Source organism: Bactrocera neohumeralis, chromosome 4, assembly GCF_024586455.1.
Source record: "Bactrocera neohumeralis isolate Rockhampton chromosome 4, APGP_CSIRO_Bneo_wtdbg2-racon-allhic-juicebox.fasta_v2, whole genome shotgun sequence".
Taxonomy (NCBI): Eukaryota; Metazoa; Arthropoda; class Insecta; order Diptera; family Tephritidae; genus Bactrocera; species Bactrocera neohumeralis.
The window spans coordinates 39,465,519-39,479,040 of NC_065921.1; the positions used below are offsets into that span (position 1 = coordinate 39,465,519).

At 37.0% G+C, this 13,522-nt stretch overlaps 2 protein-coding genes across 2 annotated transcripts; one reads left to right on the forward strand and one right to left on the reverse strand.

Annotated features, from left to right (window-relative positions):
• Nucleotides 1-1,906: 1,906 nt before the first annotated feature.
• Nucleotides 1,907-8,530, forward strand: LOC126755965 (beta-ureidopropionase). The gene is made up of 3 exons (XM_050468705.1): nucleotides 1,907-2,199; nucleotides 7,326-7,588; nucleotides 7,667-8,530. Exons 1-3 carry the CDS (start codon nucleotides 2,096-2,098, stop codon nucleotides 8,455-8,457), a joined length of 1,158 nt encoding a protein of 385 aa, XP_050324662.1. The 5' UTR covers nucleotides 1,907-2,095; the 3' UTR covers nucleotides 8,458-8,530.
• Nucleotides 8,531-9,360: 830 nt separating this feature from the next.
• LOC126755442 (spermine oxidase-like) lies at nucleotides 9,361-11,012 on the reverse strand. The gene has a single exon (XM_050468019.1). The coding sequence runs from the start codon at nucleotides 10,990-10,992 to the stop codon at nucleotides 9,361-9,363; it is 1,632 nt and encodes a 543-aa protein (XP_050323976.1). The 5' UTR covers nucleotides 10,993-11,012.
• Nucleotides 11,013-13,522: the final 2,510 nt, after the last annotated feature.

Sequence of the window (13,522 nt, forward strand, 5' to 3'; positions counted from 1 at the left end):
AAATGTGACAGCAGCTTTTGGTCATCGGTCGTAAAATTCAAAGAGCAAATATTAAATTTTGTTTTAAACTTGGGAAAACGTTTACTGAAACATTTCAAATTACGAAAAAAGTTTATAGTGATCAGTGCCTATCCCGTAGTAATGTGCATGAGTGGTTTAAGCGATTCCAAGAAGGTCGTGAGGACCTCTGTGCTGATTTGCTTTTACGATTCCGAGGGTATTGTACATCGAGAGTTCGTCCCACCTGGCCAAACGATTAATGCTGTGTTTTACCTTGGTGTTATGATGCGTCTTTTGTCACGCATACGTCGTGCTCGACCACAATACCGTGAGGCAGGGTCCTGGCGCCTGTTGCACGATAATGCGTCGTGTCATCGGTCGACGCTTGTCACTGATTTTTTGACAAAAAACTCCATATTAACCATTAATCACTCACCCTACTCAGCTGATCTGGCACCCTGTGATTTTTACCTATTTGGAAAACTTCATTTGCCCATGAAAGGACACTGGTTTCAGGACATTTCAGCTATCCAAAAGGCGACGACCGATATTCTCAAGAGCATTCCGAAAAATGACCTTAAACACTCATTTAAAATGCTAATTGACCGGGCTAAACGCTGCATCGAAGCACAAGGAAACTACTTTAAATAAAAAAATATAACGTTTGAAAAATATTAATTTTTTGCTGTTTTTTTAACAGTCCTGTTTCTTTTGCGACAGACCTTGTAAGTATTTCGCCGTCCTTAAGGGGGGCTTTAGAAGCTTCAAAAAATCGAAATTTTTTTGTTTGCTTAAATCTCTTTAAAAATAATCTAAGAATATGTCCCCAAAGTTATAGATGGGAATTCGAAATATTTTCGAAGCTAGAAGTGAAATAGTGACCGAGCGTCTAGCAGATAGATATCGTGTGGAATGGGGTCAAAGTTTATTATCGTTCGCATTAAATTATCTTCTATTTAAACTAAAAAAAAACTAAGAAAAGCCAAGTTTGAACATATTTTTAAACAACATAAAGTCAAATTTTTCTGGTCAAAACCACCTTTTTTTCAATTTATAAAAAATTTGTAAAATTTTACAATTCTTTTGGAATTTTTTTAGTTTAACTAGAAAATATGTTATTATAAATCTCTTTGAATTTATTGTTTCCGGCAGAAATTGCGAGCTGCATCCTGCCGGCCGTCCGTCAAATGCGCATGCGAGATGCATCGGGCAATTGCTTCCCAAAGGCGGAATATCAAAGATTTCGTATCCAAAAAATTTGTGAATGATGCTTAAATATATAACTATAAACCCTTGAAATTTCGCTTTCTTTCTCTCTCAAAAAAATCCTCAAAATATAGATTTTTTAAGCCTCTAAAGCAGGCTCCCCCTTAATTACTGTAAATTGCAAGAGCATTAAATGTATTATGTTTTTTCCTTTCAAACTCATTTCATTTTGGTTTCAACCGCCTATAAAGTTTTCTTCATAAAAGTTGCTTGTATTTCTTATCGATCTCGGTTCGAACTTATGGCATTCCTAACATTTTTCTTTGGGTATAAAAACATGTATTCAAAATAAAAACAAATTATTTCAAATGACAGATAAAGCTTTTTCTCTCTCTCTCTAGCTATCTCTCAACTTAACTCAGCTGATCGTGGAATAAACTTACTCATATACACATACATATACATATATATAATATTTATAAATAAACATGTACAAACAGCGATGTCTCGCAAAAGCTACTAACAAACTAATTAAGAGCGTACACTCTAGCTAACATAGAGCCAAACAAATTCACCTACCTAATAAATATGTATGTGCCTGTCGCAGCGAGTAAATAATAAAAATTGAGAGCCACGCAATTGAACGGCACAAAAAGTTTAAACAATCTTAGATTGCATTGGCACCACCCAAGTGAGGGAGCCCTCTAAACATTGTCATTCGTTCGCGAGCAAGCAGCGGATTTGGTTAGATCCACTCGGTCAAAATTGAATATTTTCATAAATTACAAAACACCAAGAAATTTGCTTAAATTAAATAAGTATTAAACAACACTTAAGCTTCGAAATTTGTACTGCAACAAACATAAATTGAAAAAATTTGCAACTCAAGATGTCTGATTTCAACTTGAACAGCCTGGAAGAGTGCCTGGAGAAACACATACCGCAAAATGAGCTAAAGGAGGTGAAGCGTATTTTGTACGGCGTCCCCGAACAGTAAGTCGTTGAAAGCAAAACAATAAAAATATCAATTTTCAATTGCGTATAGACTAAGAGACTAATTTGTTTTGAAATCGAACTGGAACAGCTGAGTGCATGCAAACATTAATTATATAACAGTGAATTAGAAAAAATTTATCTGCGACTCTAAATAAATAATACAACCTTTGTCTTATCAGTTAGTAGGGTGTCATAAAAGTTATATTCTCTTGGTATGCTATGTACACAGGCTTATCTGGAGACAACAACTTTATTTTGGTGCATAAATTAGACGTCTGATTTGTAAATGATATGAACATTTTAAGTAATGTGTATACGAATATATTTAAAAAAAATCGTATGTTCATACATATGTTATATTTTATTGATATGTATGTGTATGTTTTGTTTTATAGTTTAATCATTACGCGCGACAAACCCCCAGCGATGTTATGCATACCATGCATAAACTACTAAATATATCTATATAAGTATAAATATAGCTAAAATACCCTTCACAATAGCATTTGCATAGCATAAAAAGTATAAAAGGTATTTTGATCGATCAGTTCGTATTGCAGCCATACTCTGTAGTGATCTTATATCAGCTGAGAAAAGGAAGTCTGCAAAGTTTTAGTTCGATATCTCTATATAAGAAGAAGAAGATTCGCGAATATACAGACGGACAAACAAAGAACCGGACATGGCTAAAACGACTCAGCTCGTCCCGCTGATAGTTTACATATATATGTAGATATCTATTGTAGGTCTCCGACTTTCTGATAGTACTTATGTATATCTGGTTATTACTTTCTGGGTGATTCAAACTTAATGGCAAATTTAATATACCCTGTTCAGGGTATAAACAATTTTAAAGGTAAGGATGGGTATTTGACAAGTGTGACAACTTGCTAATAAACAAGAAAAAATGTTAACTTCGGCTGCACCGAAGCTAAAATACCCTTCACAGGTGCATTTCTTTTAGTAACTATGTGTTCAGTTCATATGGAAGCTATTTGCTATAGTAATCCGATCTCAACAATTTTTTCGGAGAGTACACTGTTGCCTTAAAAAATAATCTATACCAAATTTTGTGAATATATCTCGTCAAATGCAAAAGTTTACCATACAAGAACTTGATTCCGATCGTTCAGTTTGTATGGCAGCTATATGTTACAGTGGTCCGATATCGGCAGTTCCGACAAATGAGCAGCTTCTTGAAGAGAAAATGATGTTGGCAAAATCTCAAAACGATATCTTAAAAACTGAGGGACTAGTTCGTATATATACAGACAGACGGACAGACACACGGACATGGCTAAGTCGACTCAGCTCAACATACTGATCATTTATATATGTATATATTTTATAGGGTCTCCGACCCTTCCTTAAGGGTGCTACAAACTTCGTGACAAACTTAATATACCTTGTTCGGGGTAGAAATATATAGTATATACAACAACAAGCTTTTAACCCTCATCGAGACCCTCGGGTCTGGCCAGGCATATTTTGTTTTTAAATGTTATTTAAATATATTTAGAGTGTAGCAAACGACTTGCGCTTCCAGGTAGCTTCCTAGAATATTATTGTCTATAGAAATCAGAAAAAAAATTCAAAGATATCGCATCGAAAAGGACGAAAAAAGGATATTATAATATTACACCTTAGTGCACCAATGGTGCTTGGCTAGACCCCATATATTTTGTATGAAAATATATGAACTTTGGTATGTTTCTATCACTTCGCACGGTTGATTTATCTGTTTTCATGTTCGCTACATGTCCAAACTGGTTTGTATGTTTATCTAGGTCAAATACTTTAGCCGCTAGAGCGTTTTAAAGGTTAAGAAAAATGTAATTTTTCTCAAAATGTTACATTTTTTGTGAACGCTATTGCCACGCCAAGCGTGAACAAGGCAGTCCATTTGATTTCAACCAAATCGAGAGGTAAGAAATTTCAAAAATGTATCTATATTGTACATATATGAGCGTAAATACAACACGTATTTCCATACAAATGTATGTAAACCCCACTTGGCCTAGCCAAACACCATTGGTCTCGACTAAGTGTATCAGACCTTTGGTCTCGACCAGGGTTAAATAGTATTATGTCAAGCACGCACTACACGCGTACACACAGACATCACAGAAAAAAAAACTAAGTTATACTTATCTAATGTTAAATAAATTTTACCGGTTCCAGGTGGCACTAGAGTTTCTTCTTTCATTTTACCTCTGCAGCTTTATATGATCCCAAAGGGAAGATAGTTTCAATAATACTTTGATGCTGAGGATATATGATAGATTTCCTAAGATTAATCTAGTTATGATAACCTCTAAATAAGCGTTATATTCTTCCAGATGTATTAATGTGTATTGATACAGAAGAAATAGTATACTATATAAACCTTTTTCTGCACCCTTCCCACTTCGGTGCAAGGGCTTCATTTTGTTTAGAGAAAATTGATAAGCACAAAGTTGGTAAGATTAAAGCACAGCAATACCATTCAAATTGATCTAGCTTGGCAGGCCTTTGTCATCTAGGATTTCAGCTTTGTTTCGTTTACATAGATCCGATTGTTATGGCAATGGACTCTCTACGCGGCGCTAATGGAACTCTAGACGAATTTTTACTATAACTGTATCATTTGTGTAAAAGCTCGACGAGCATAATTTATGCATTTCTTTGGTTCAATTGGTAAAAATTTTTTTAGCAGTTGGTTAAATTATGCGGTGTTTGTACGTGTCAACGAAATTTAGCAAATAGAACGCTTTGACTCTAGATAATACATTTAGATTTTATTAACGCCGGTGATCATAGACAATCGTATCGCATAAATGAATGTTTAAACATAAAGAAGCGTTTTAGGACCGACCATCCGAGCACGTAATAAAATAGGTGAACCGAAGCCGATAAAACACGTCAAAAATCAAGGCACTCCAAATTCCTTCCGACCGGCCAAAATGTCAACAAGGAATACTAATTGAGAGTTATGAATTGTTTGCGCGAAGCTATTCAAGAATAATGGGCACAAGTAACAAGTAAAGAAGGGCTAAATTCGGGTGCTACCGAACATTTTATACTCTTGCAACTTGCAAAAATCAAAGCCAGGGAAATACTTTAAGGTGTAAATCCAATTATATAGAGTAAAGAGTTTAAAAAAACTGTTATTAGTTATGGAGGGGCTAGGCCAAATTTTCGCTCGAATTTATCTATTTTGAGCACAAAGGTGCACTGTTCTGAGTAAAGTACGCTCTCTTATTTTCATTGGGATAACTCACATATTGGCCGATATAATCGGTAAAAAGTCACCCGGAAGTTCGAAAATCATTATTTTAAGTATATGGGGGCTAAGGGAAGTATTGGTTCAACCCGTTTTTGATTTACAGACATACCATGGTAAGAGAAGGTTATCCCTTAATTTCAGTTATATATATCACACACGGGGTCTAAATATTCGGTACCTAGGGGCTTCAACAGTTTTTCTTGGATTTAAACAAATTTCGGTCATAAGGTGGCCCACGCCAAAAACATTATTTGTGCAAAGTTTTATCCCGTTACATTAATTGCTTATTGATGTGTTTTACTGGAAACTGAACGAATCTAGTGGAATTTAAAATGGTGCTACATGGAAAGTAGTCGTGGTTATTGTCCGATTTCGTTCGCTTTCACAATGTAACTCAAAAATGTAAGAAGAATAACATGTACTAAATTTTGTAGAAATCGTTTGGTCGGATCCCGAGATATAGGATTTCACAAAAAAGTGGGCGGCGCCACATCCATCTCCCAATTTTCACACCAGCTCCCATAAAGCTCTCTCATACCATCTCTGTGGTAAAATTTAATGTCTCTGGCGTATTTAGTTATTGATTTATCGCGCTTTTAGTAGTTTTGACCGTACCGTTATATCGGGAGTGAGCGACGTTATCCCCTGATTTCATACTTTTTCACACTGTCTTATAAGATTTGTACTCAGCGAATTTAGTTGTTGTAGCTTAAGTGGCTTAGGAGATATGTATGTACATTAAACTTTTTAAAGGACTGGGCCACGCCCACTTTGTACAACCACTAGCTGAACATAACTATAATACTCTGTAGCAACTGGTTGCAAGAGTATAAAAAGAGAGCGGACCTATGAACCGACAAATCTTAGTTTTTGAAATACTATAATGCACCATCGCCCACTGCATTGACTCTTCGTGAGTTTTTCGCCAAATTTTCAACCCATAAACAAGTAGCGCCGCAACCACATTGGATTTAGCTCTGTGTGACTTCTGGCTGTTCAGCAAACCCTGAACGAACGCTTCGGGGAAACCGTTTTATTCACTCCGCGCATTGAAGGCAATTCGGGAATTTACTTTAACAACTGTTTCAAGGATTTGAAAAACTTTTGCACTAGTGTATTGGAGCCAAGGGGGTCTACTTTGAGAGGACGACATAGATTTTGAATAATAAAATAAGAATTTTAAAATTATGGACAAAGTGTTACTATTTTTTGCTCATAGTAGTATACTAATGTTGTCGGGAAGAAAGGGAAGATCTTCCTAACGCAGACGCCTATTTCATGTCTTTTAACCCGCTAAGATCACCACTCAATACTTAAAACATCGTTTCTAAAAAACAGTCCCTCTTGGGCTAATACCGGCTTTTAATGTTGCTACGTGCTGTCAGAGTTATAGAGATAGACCAGAAAATAGAGTTCGAAATATAAAAATACAACACATTATCGAAATATGAATTACTTACGAAAAATTATATTTGATTATTAGTTAGAACTAAACCTCTCACTTCTGTTTTTGCCTTATTCTTTTTACCTTTGTGATAGTTGACTGAGTCCAGGTGATTAAAATTTTAAGAAGATTATCAGATCCAATAAACATTCCTTATTAGACACTGAGCTCTGGAGAAGTCTATTATATTCACAGACGACAATGTCTAAACGTATTGGAATTAAATACCCTTAGACTTATTTTTATATTCCAAATTCTGCAGCTTATCGCTGCTCTGTGAACCCAAAATCAATGGTTAACTTAATTTTAAACGACTTATGAAAAAGAAAACTTCGTACATTCTGAACTATTATAAAAAATTTATTTATATACAAATGTATACATGTAACTTTTTATTTGTTTGTTTTGTAACAGTGATGTTTTGGAACTGCCAGCGTCTGCGACCGCCTTAGCTGCTGACAATGACTTTGAGATCCAGGGCTATCGCATTTCAGCACAGAAAGAGCACATACGAAAGCCCCGCATCGTGCGAGTCGGCGCTATACAGAACTCTATTGTACTGCCCACCACCGCTCCAGTGGACAAACAACGCGAAGCCATCTGGAATAAAATACGGATTATAATCAAAGCTGCTGCGGCGGCGGAAGTTAATATTATATGCATGCAGGAGGCGTGGAGTAAGTTCCAAAAGAAAAACGTTTACATATATACATATATAAAAATTAGACTGTACCATTTGTTTTCTCCATACCTAGCAATGCCATTTGCCTTTTGCACACGCGAAAAGTTTCCCTGGTGCGAGTTCGCCGAAGAGGCTGAGAACGGTCCGACAACAAAAATGCTGCAAGACCTCGCCAAAGCCTACAATATGGTCATTCTGTCGTCAGTGCTCGAGCGTGATACGGCGCATGGCGATACTATCTGGAATACAACGGTCGTGATATCCAATCGTGGACGTTACCTCGGCAAACATCGTAAAAATCACATTCCACGTGTTGGTGACTTCAACGAATCAACTTACTATATGGAAGGTAACACCGGTCATCCAGTATTCGAGACAGACTTTGGCAAGATAGCTATAAATATCTGCTATGGACGCCATCATCCACAAAACTGGATGATGTTCGGTTTGAACGGTGCCGAAATTGTATTTAATCCATCGGCCACCGTAGGTGCACTGAGCGAACCACTCTGGGGAATTGAAGCGCGGAATGCAGCTATCGCAAATAGTTATTTCACAGTCGCAATAAATCGTGTGGGTAGCGAGGAGTTTCCCAATGAATATACTTCCGGCGATGGCAAGAAGGCGCATAAAGTATTCGGACCCTTTTACGGTTCGTCTTATGTAGCGGCACCGAATGGTGCACGAACCCCGGGCTTATCACGGCATCGTGATGGCCTACTTGTGACCGAGCTAGATTTGAATTTGTGCAGACAGGTGAAAGATTTCTGGAACTTCCCAATGACACAGCGTCTACCGTTGTATGCTGAATCTTTTAAACGAGCCTCTGAACTTGATTTCAAGCCCCAAGTGATAAGGGAGTAACAGAAGAAGGCTGCATGTGATTAACTAATATGTGTTCCTTATAAAATAAATATACTTTTGTAATAAAAACCGATATTGTAGTTGTTTCTCGGGAGAATGATCTTCTTTAATGGCGTAGACACCACTTACGCAGTTATAGCCGAGTTAACAACAGCGCGTCAATCGTTTCTTCTTTTAGCTACGTGGCGCCAATTGGATATTCCAAGCGTAGCCAGGTCCTTGTCCACCTGGTCCTTTCAACGGAGTGGAGGTCTTCCTCCTCCTCTGCTTCCCCTGGCGGGTTTTGTGTTGAATACTTTCAGAGCTGGAGTGTTTTCATCCATATGGGCGACATGACCTAGTCAGCGTAGCCGCTGTCTCTTAATTCGTCGTATAATTCGTTCCAACAAATGCGATATTGGCCGTTGCCAATGCGCAAAGGACCATAAATTTTCCGCAGAACTTCTCTCCCGAAAACTCGAAACGGCGACTCATCAGACGCACCCTGCACCATATAGCAGGACGGGAATAATGAATGACTTATAGAATTAGTTCTGCTAAAATAGACTTTACTTCTCAATTGCTACTTAGTCCGAAATAATGGGGGAGTGGACTATATATATATTATGAATGGATAAAAGATATGATACCCATAAGACTAGGTGAGGAGTACTTGGCAGTGCTAAAATGACACTAGAACTTTCTAATGAAGGACCTGTATAATGGACTTTACTTATCTCTATAATCGAGTCTCAATAATTATTTATATTGATAGTTGCTCTTCATGTCTCTCAAGGCTTTTACTTTTGACAGACATATTTCGCTTCGGACTCATTTCATTTCAGAGTAATATAAAGACAATTAACAATTTCATTTTGCAATATACTCGTAAAATGCTTTATTGTAAATATTACATCGAGTTATCTATATATCTACGGCATAGTAACCTTCTAAACGTTTGGCCTCCCGTATACCGGTTTCCACTGCACCATGCACTGTACCGAAATAGCAATCGTGTGTAGCTTCGCCGGCGAACTGTACTACCGGCTTAACGGCTAGAGCGCCTTTAAGAGGAGTGATCACACGATAGGTTGGGGCCGGCCCCAGCATAGTTATTGGTTGTGCCAACTCTGCCGGCGATGTGGACAACTCTTCTGTTTTGAGTGAACGAAATGAAAATGAACCATTGAAATTTATGTTGGTATCCCATGTGCTTCTAGCCAAATCTACAACATTACTTATTTTCCATTGTGGTAGAAAACGTCTCAGCAAGTATAAACAACCGTCAATCACATCAAAATCTGGCATTGTTTCAACGAGTGGTATATTTGAGCCGACCAACCAACCGACCAATGTGCATGGTTGCCTGGGTACTCTGTAGAAGCCGTAAATATCTTCCAACCATGCGCGTTGGCTGTCACGTATCTCCGCAGCGTCTTCTTCACGCCAAAGCATTGCCAAACCGGTCCATTGACTACTCCAAAATGGCGCGGGAAATTCTAGATATATTTTCATAATACTACCGTAACCGAGCCCTTCGATGGCATTAAGCTTCGATATTGGCAATTCAGGAGTGAACATTTGATTTACTCTGCTTTTCAGTACACCCAATGACACAGTCACTATAACATGATCGACGAGGAAAATGGCACTTGTGTTCTCACAAGTCACCTCGACTTTGAAGTCATGCCGGTTCCATATGATCTCTTTCACGCGTATACCGAATAGAATTTTGTCTTCGAGTATGCCCAAATCATTTCCAAGCTCATCGGCTCCCATTAGTGTGCGAAGAAAGTGCAGAAAACCTTCTTCAAAATGCAATAAGTAATCGCCATCGCAGGTTTTATAACTTTGAAAACCCCGCCCAGACATTTCATCAAGTCCCGCTGATGTTTCCGATCGTTCAATTTTCGCGAAATTCTCGAAAAACTCTTTTGCGATTACTTCATTGATATTCCTATATTCATCACGGTGTAATATTTTAAAGAAATTCCTGAAAAGATATTCACCGAGCGTACCTTCAAATGTCGGTAATTCCTCGTCACGTTTGGCAAATATTTGTGCCAATATAGTTTTCAATTGTTGCACCACATTACTCGGCACAACCTCGCCATCAGACCGTATGCAATCGAAGTTCGTGTAGATATAACTTGAGGAACGCAGCATATTTTTACCATCAACCATTTGGAAGACAATATTACCTTTTTCACCATGGCACCAATGTGCACCCATTTCAACAATATTGTGACTAAATTGTTTTGTATAAATCCGTCCACCGATCCGATTTTCCGCCTCAATTATGGTCACACACTTGAAACCCTTTTTCAACAACGACACCGCACAGGCGATACCGGCCGCACCGGCGCCGACAATAAGAAACTTGGGTTCCCCTGCGATATTCTGTGATCCTTCCTTGAAACTAGTTGAATGCACGAAGGACTCACTACTGACGGACGTTAAACTGACGTCTAAACTGGAATCACTCTTCTGTGCCGGTAATAAACACATTTCAAATGCAAAGCCAAAGAAAAGAAAACACAAAATAGAATTTTTCATTAACAAATTTAAAAATTTGTCTAGGAAAATATTGAAAACATTTCAAGGAATCAAAACAGATCTTAAAATGTAGAATGTCATGTAAATTTAAAGCATATTTGAGCATGCAAAGAGTGGAATACTCTAAATTTAAAAAAGCAATAAGTAGCACTTAAGCCTTTTCGTACTGAAACCGTAAGAATATCTAAGATTTTCAACAATTTTCTTTTTAATTAATATCGATGAAACAAATACACGTAATTCAAAGTTTTTTAAATTAACCCTGTTCCGTCCAACATCAGGATGTGCTTAGGCCCTTGACAAAGAAACACTTTATGCATTAGCGGTCTTCGCTCACATTTAAAAAAAATTACCCTGGTTGTTCCAACACCGGGACTTATAAAGAGATGCGAAATATTAAATGATTTTCCATTTCTTTCTCTTTTTAGTGATCTTTTTTCGCTTGAACAATACTACATATGGTAACACTTATTATTTGTTGTCAATGCATTATTTTTGTTGAGGTTACTTGTTATCGGATTTGAGTATATTTAATTTTTTAAATTATGATATAGCTCCGGAGTTTGATTAGAAACTATGACAACGTCATTTCCAAAAATTAGTAGCTCAAAAAAAGCTACTACCCGAGAAAATAATCCAGAGGCGTTAAATCGCGTGATCTTGGCGGCCATTAGACTGAGCCATATCTCGAAATTAACGAGCAAACAAAATTTGCACGCAATATACCCATTTTAAAATTGATGCGGGGCACCCTCTTGTTGGAAATAGAGAGCGTTCGCGTCGATTTCACCAAATTACGAGGGAAAAGGCCCATCAACATCGTGTTATAACAATCACTGTTGATTGTAACGGAAATTTCTACCTTACTTTCAAATAAATATGACGCGATGATGCCGCCATACCACAATTCGCACCAAACAGTCAAGTTTTGGGGATGCAATTGCATTTCCTGAACCACACGAGGTTTTTAACTCACCCTAATAGGGACAATTTTGTTTGCAGGCGAAGCTATTACGCCAGAATTGGGCCTCATCTGAGGTGATGATTAGACGATGATTGTGAATTTGCGAATTTTTCGAGAATGTGAGTTTGCAATATACTAATGTTGGACTGTTACCAATTGCTGTCATACAACCGACTGATCAAATTCAAGCATTTGTATAGAAAACTCTTTAATTTGTCAAAGAGTCTTCACCCAATTTAACAAATATTATTATCCATGACATCGCTACAATCTTTCAACAAGTTGTTCGTATCGCTTGACTGTAGCAAACTCAAGTCCTCTCTTATTTGACAAAGGTATCTTCACGAAATTATAACCCAAGAACCATTATAATCTCCAAATATGTTTTATTATTTTTCAGACCACAATAGGATATAGGTACCATACAAACCGAATGATCAAAAACAAGTTCTTGCATGGAATACACCCTGATCAAGGATATATTAAGGGATCATCTGAGTGTGAAATATTTGGAAAATCGATTTTTTGTTGCATTATCGGGTATTATACACTGTAATAAAAATTTTCTTAAATTTTGAAATCGAAATTTTAATTATTACGGTCGCTACAGCGTTTCGTGTAGAAAGGCAAAATAGTGGAGAACATAGCGACTACAATCTTTAAACGCGTTTTTCTTAGAATGTTGCTTTTTCAAACGGTTTCCACTTCCAAGAAAGTGTTTCGAAGATATGTAGTTTCAATTTCGAGAGAACATTTTTACCGTCATTCTCTATCGCGCTATGGAAGTCTGTTTTTTGAAATCGTTCTATTTTTTTCTACGAAAAACTGTCGAAAAAAGGGCCAAATTGAATAATTTTTGTTCAAAACGCCATTTTGTCCCATTTTCAAAATAAGTGTATTGAGGATTACTTTGAGAGAGACATAGATTTTGAAGAATAAATTAAGAATTGTAAAACTATTAACAAAGTCTTACTATTTTTTGCTCATAGTAATATATACTTTACGAAGTCTCCGTTATTTCTTCTTCCAACATTCTGAACGTTTCAGCACCAGAAATCTGATTCCTCATACCAAATTTAATGCAATTTTTTTTAATAATTTTACTTATCGTAAAAATCGCTGAATTCACTTAATGTACTTCAGAAAGACAAGCGTATACTAAACACTAAAGGTAATCTTTAGATATGACATTTGGCACACAAACAATCATACCAACATAAAAAAATACTTCGACGAATAGGTTTTCGAGCGAAATTTAAATTAAAAGTCTTACTATTTTTTGTTCACAGTAGTATATAAATGAACAGCATGACGAGCTGAATCGATTTAGACATGCAGGCCTGCATGCAGGGCGATCTAGACCGCCGACATTAGAGCACTATAATACAAATTGAACGATCGGACTAAAGTGCTTGTATGGAAAGCCTTTTCATTTGACGAAATATCTTCAAGCAATTGCATGAGAATAAATTATTTGAAGCAATGAAGCAATCACCGAATAAATTGTTCAAATGAGACCACTGCAGCAATAGCTGCCTAACCAATCAATGTTCTTGTAAGAAATAT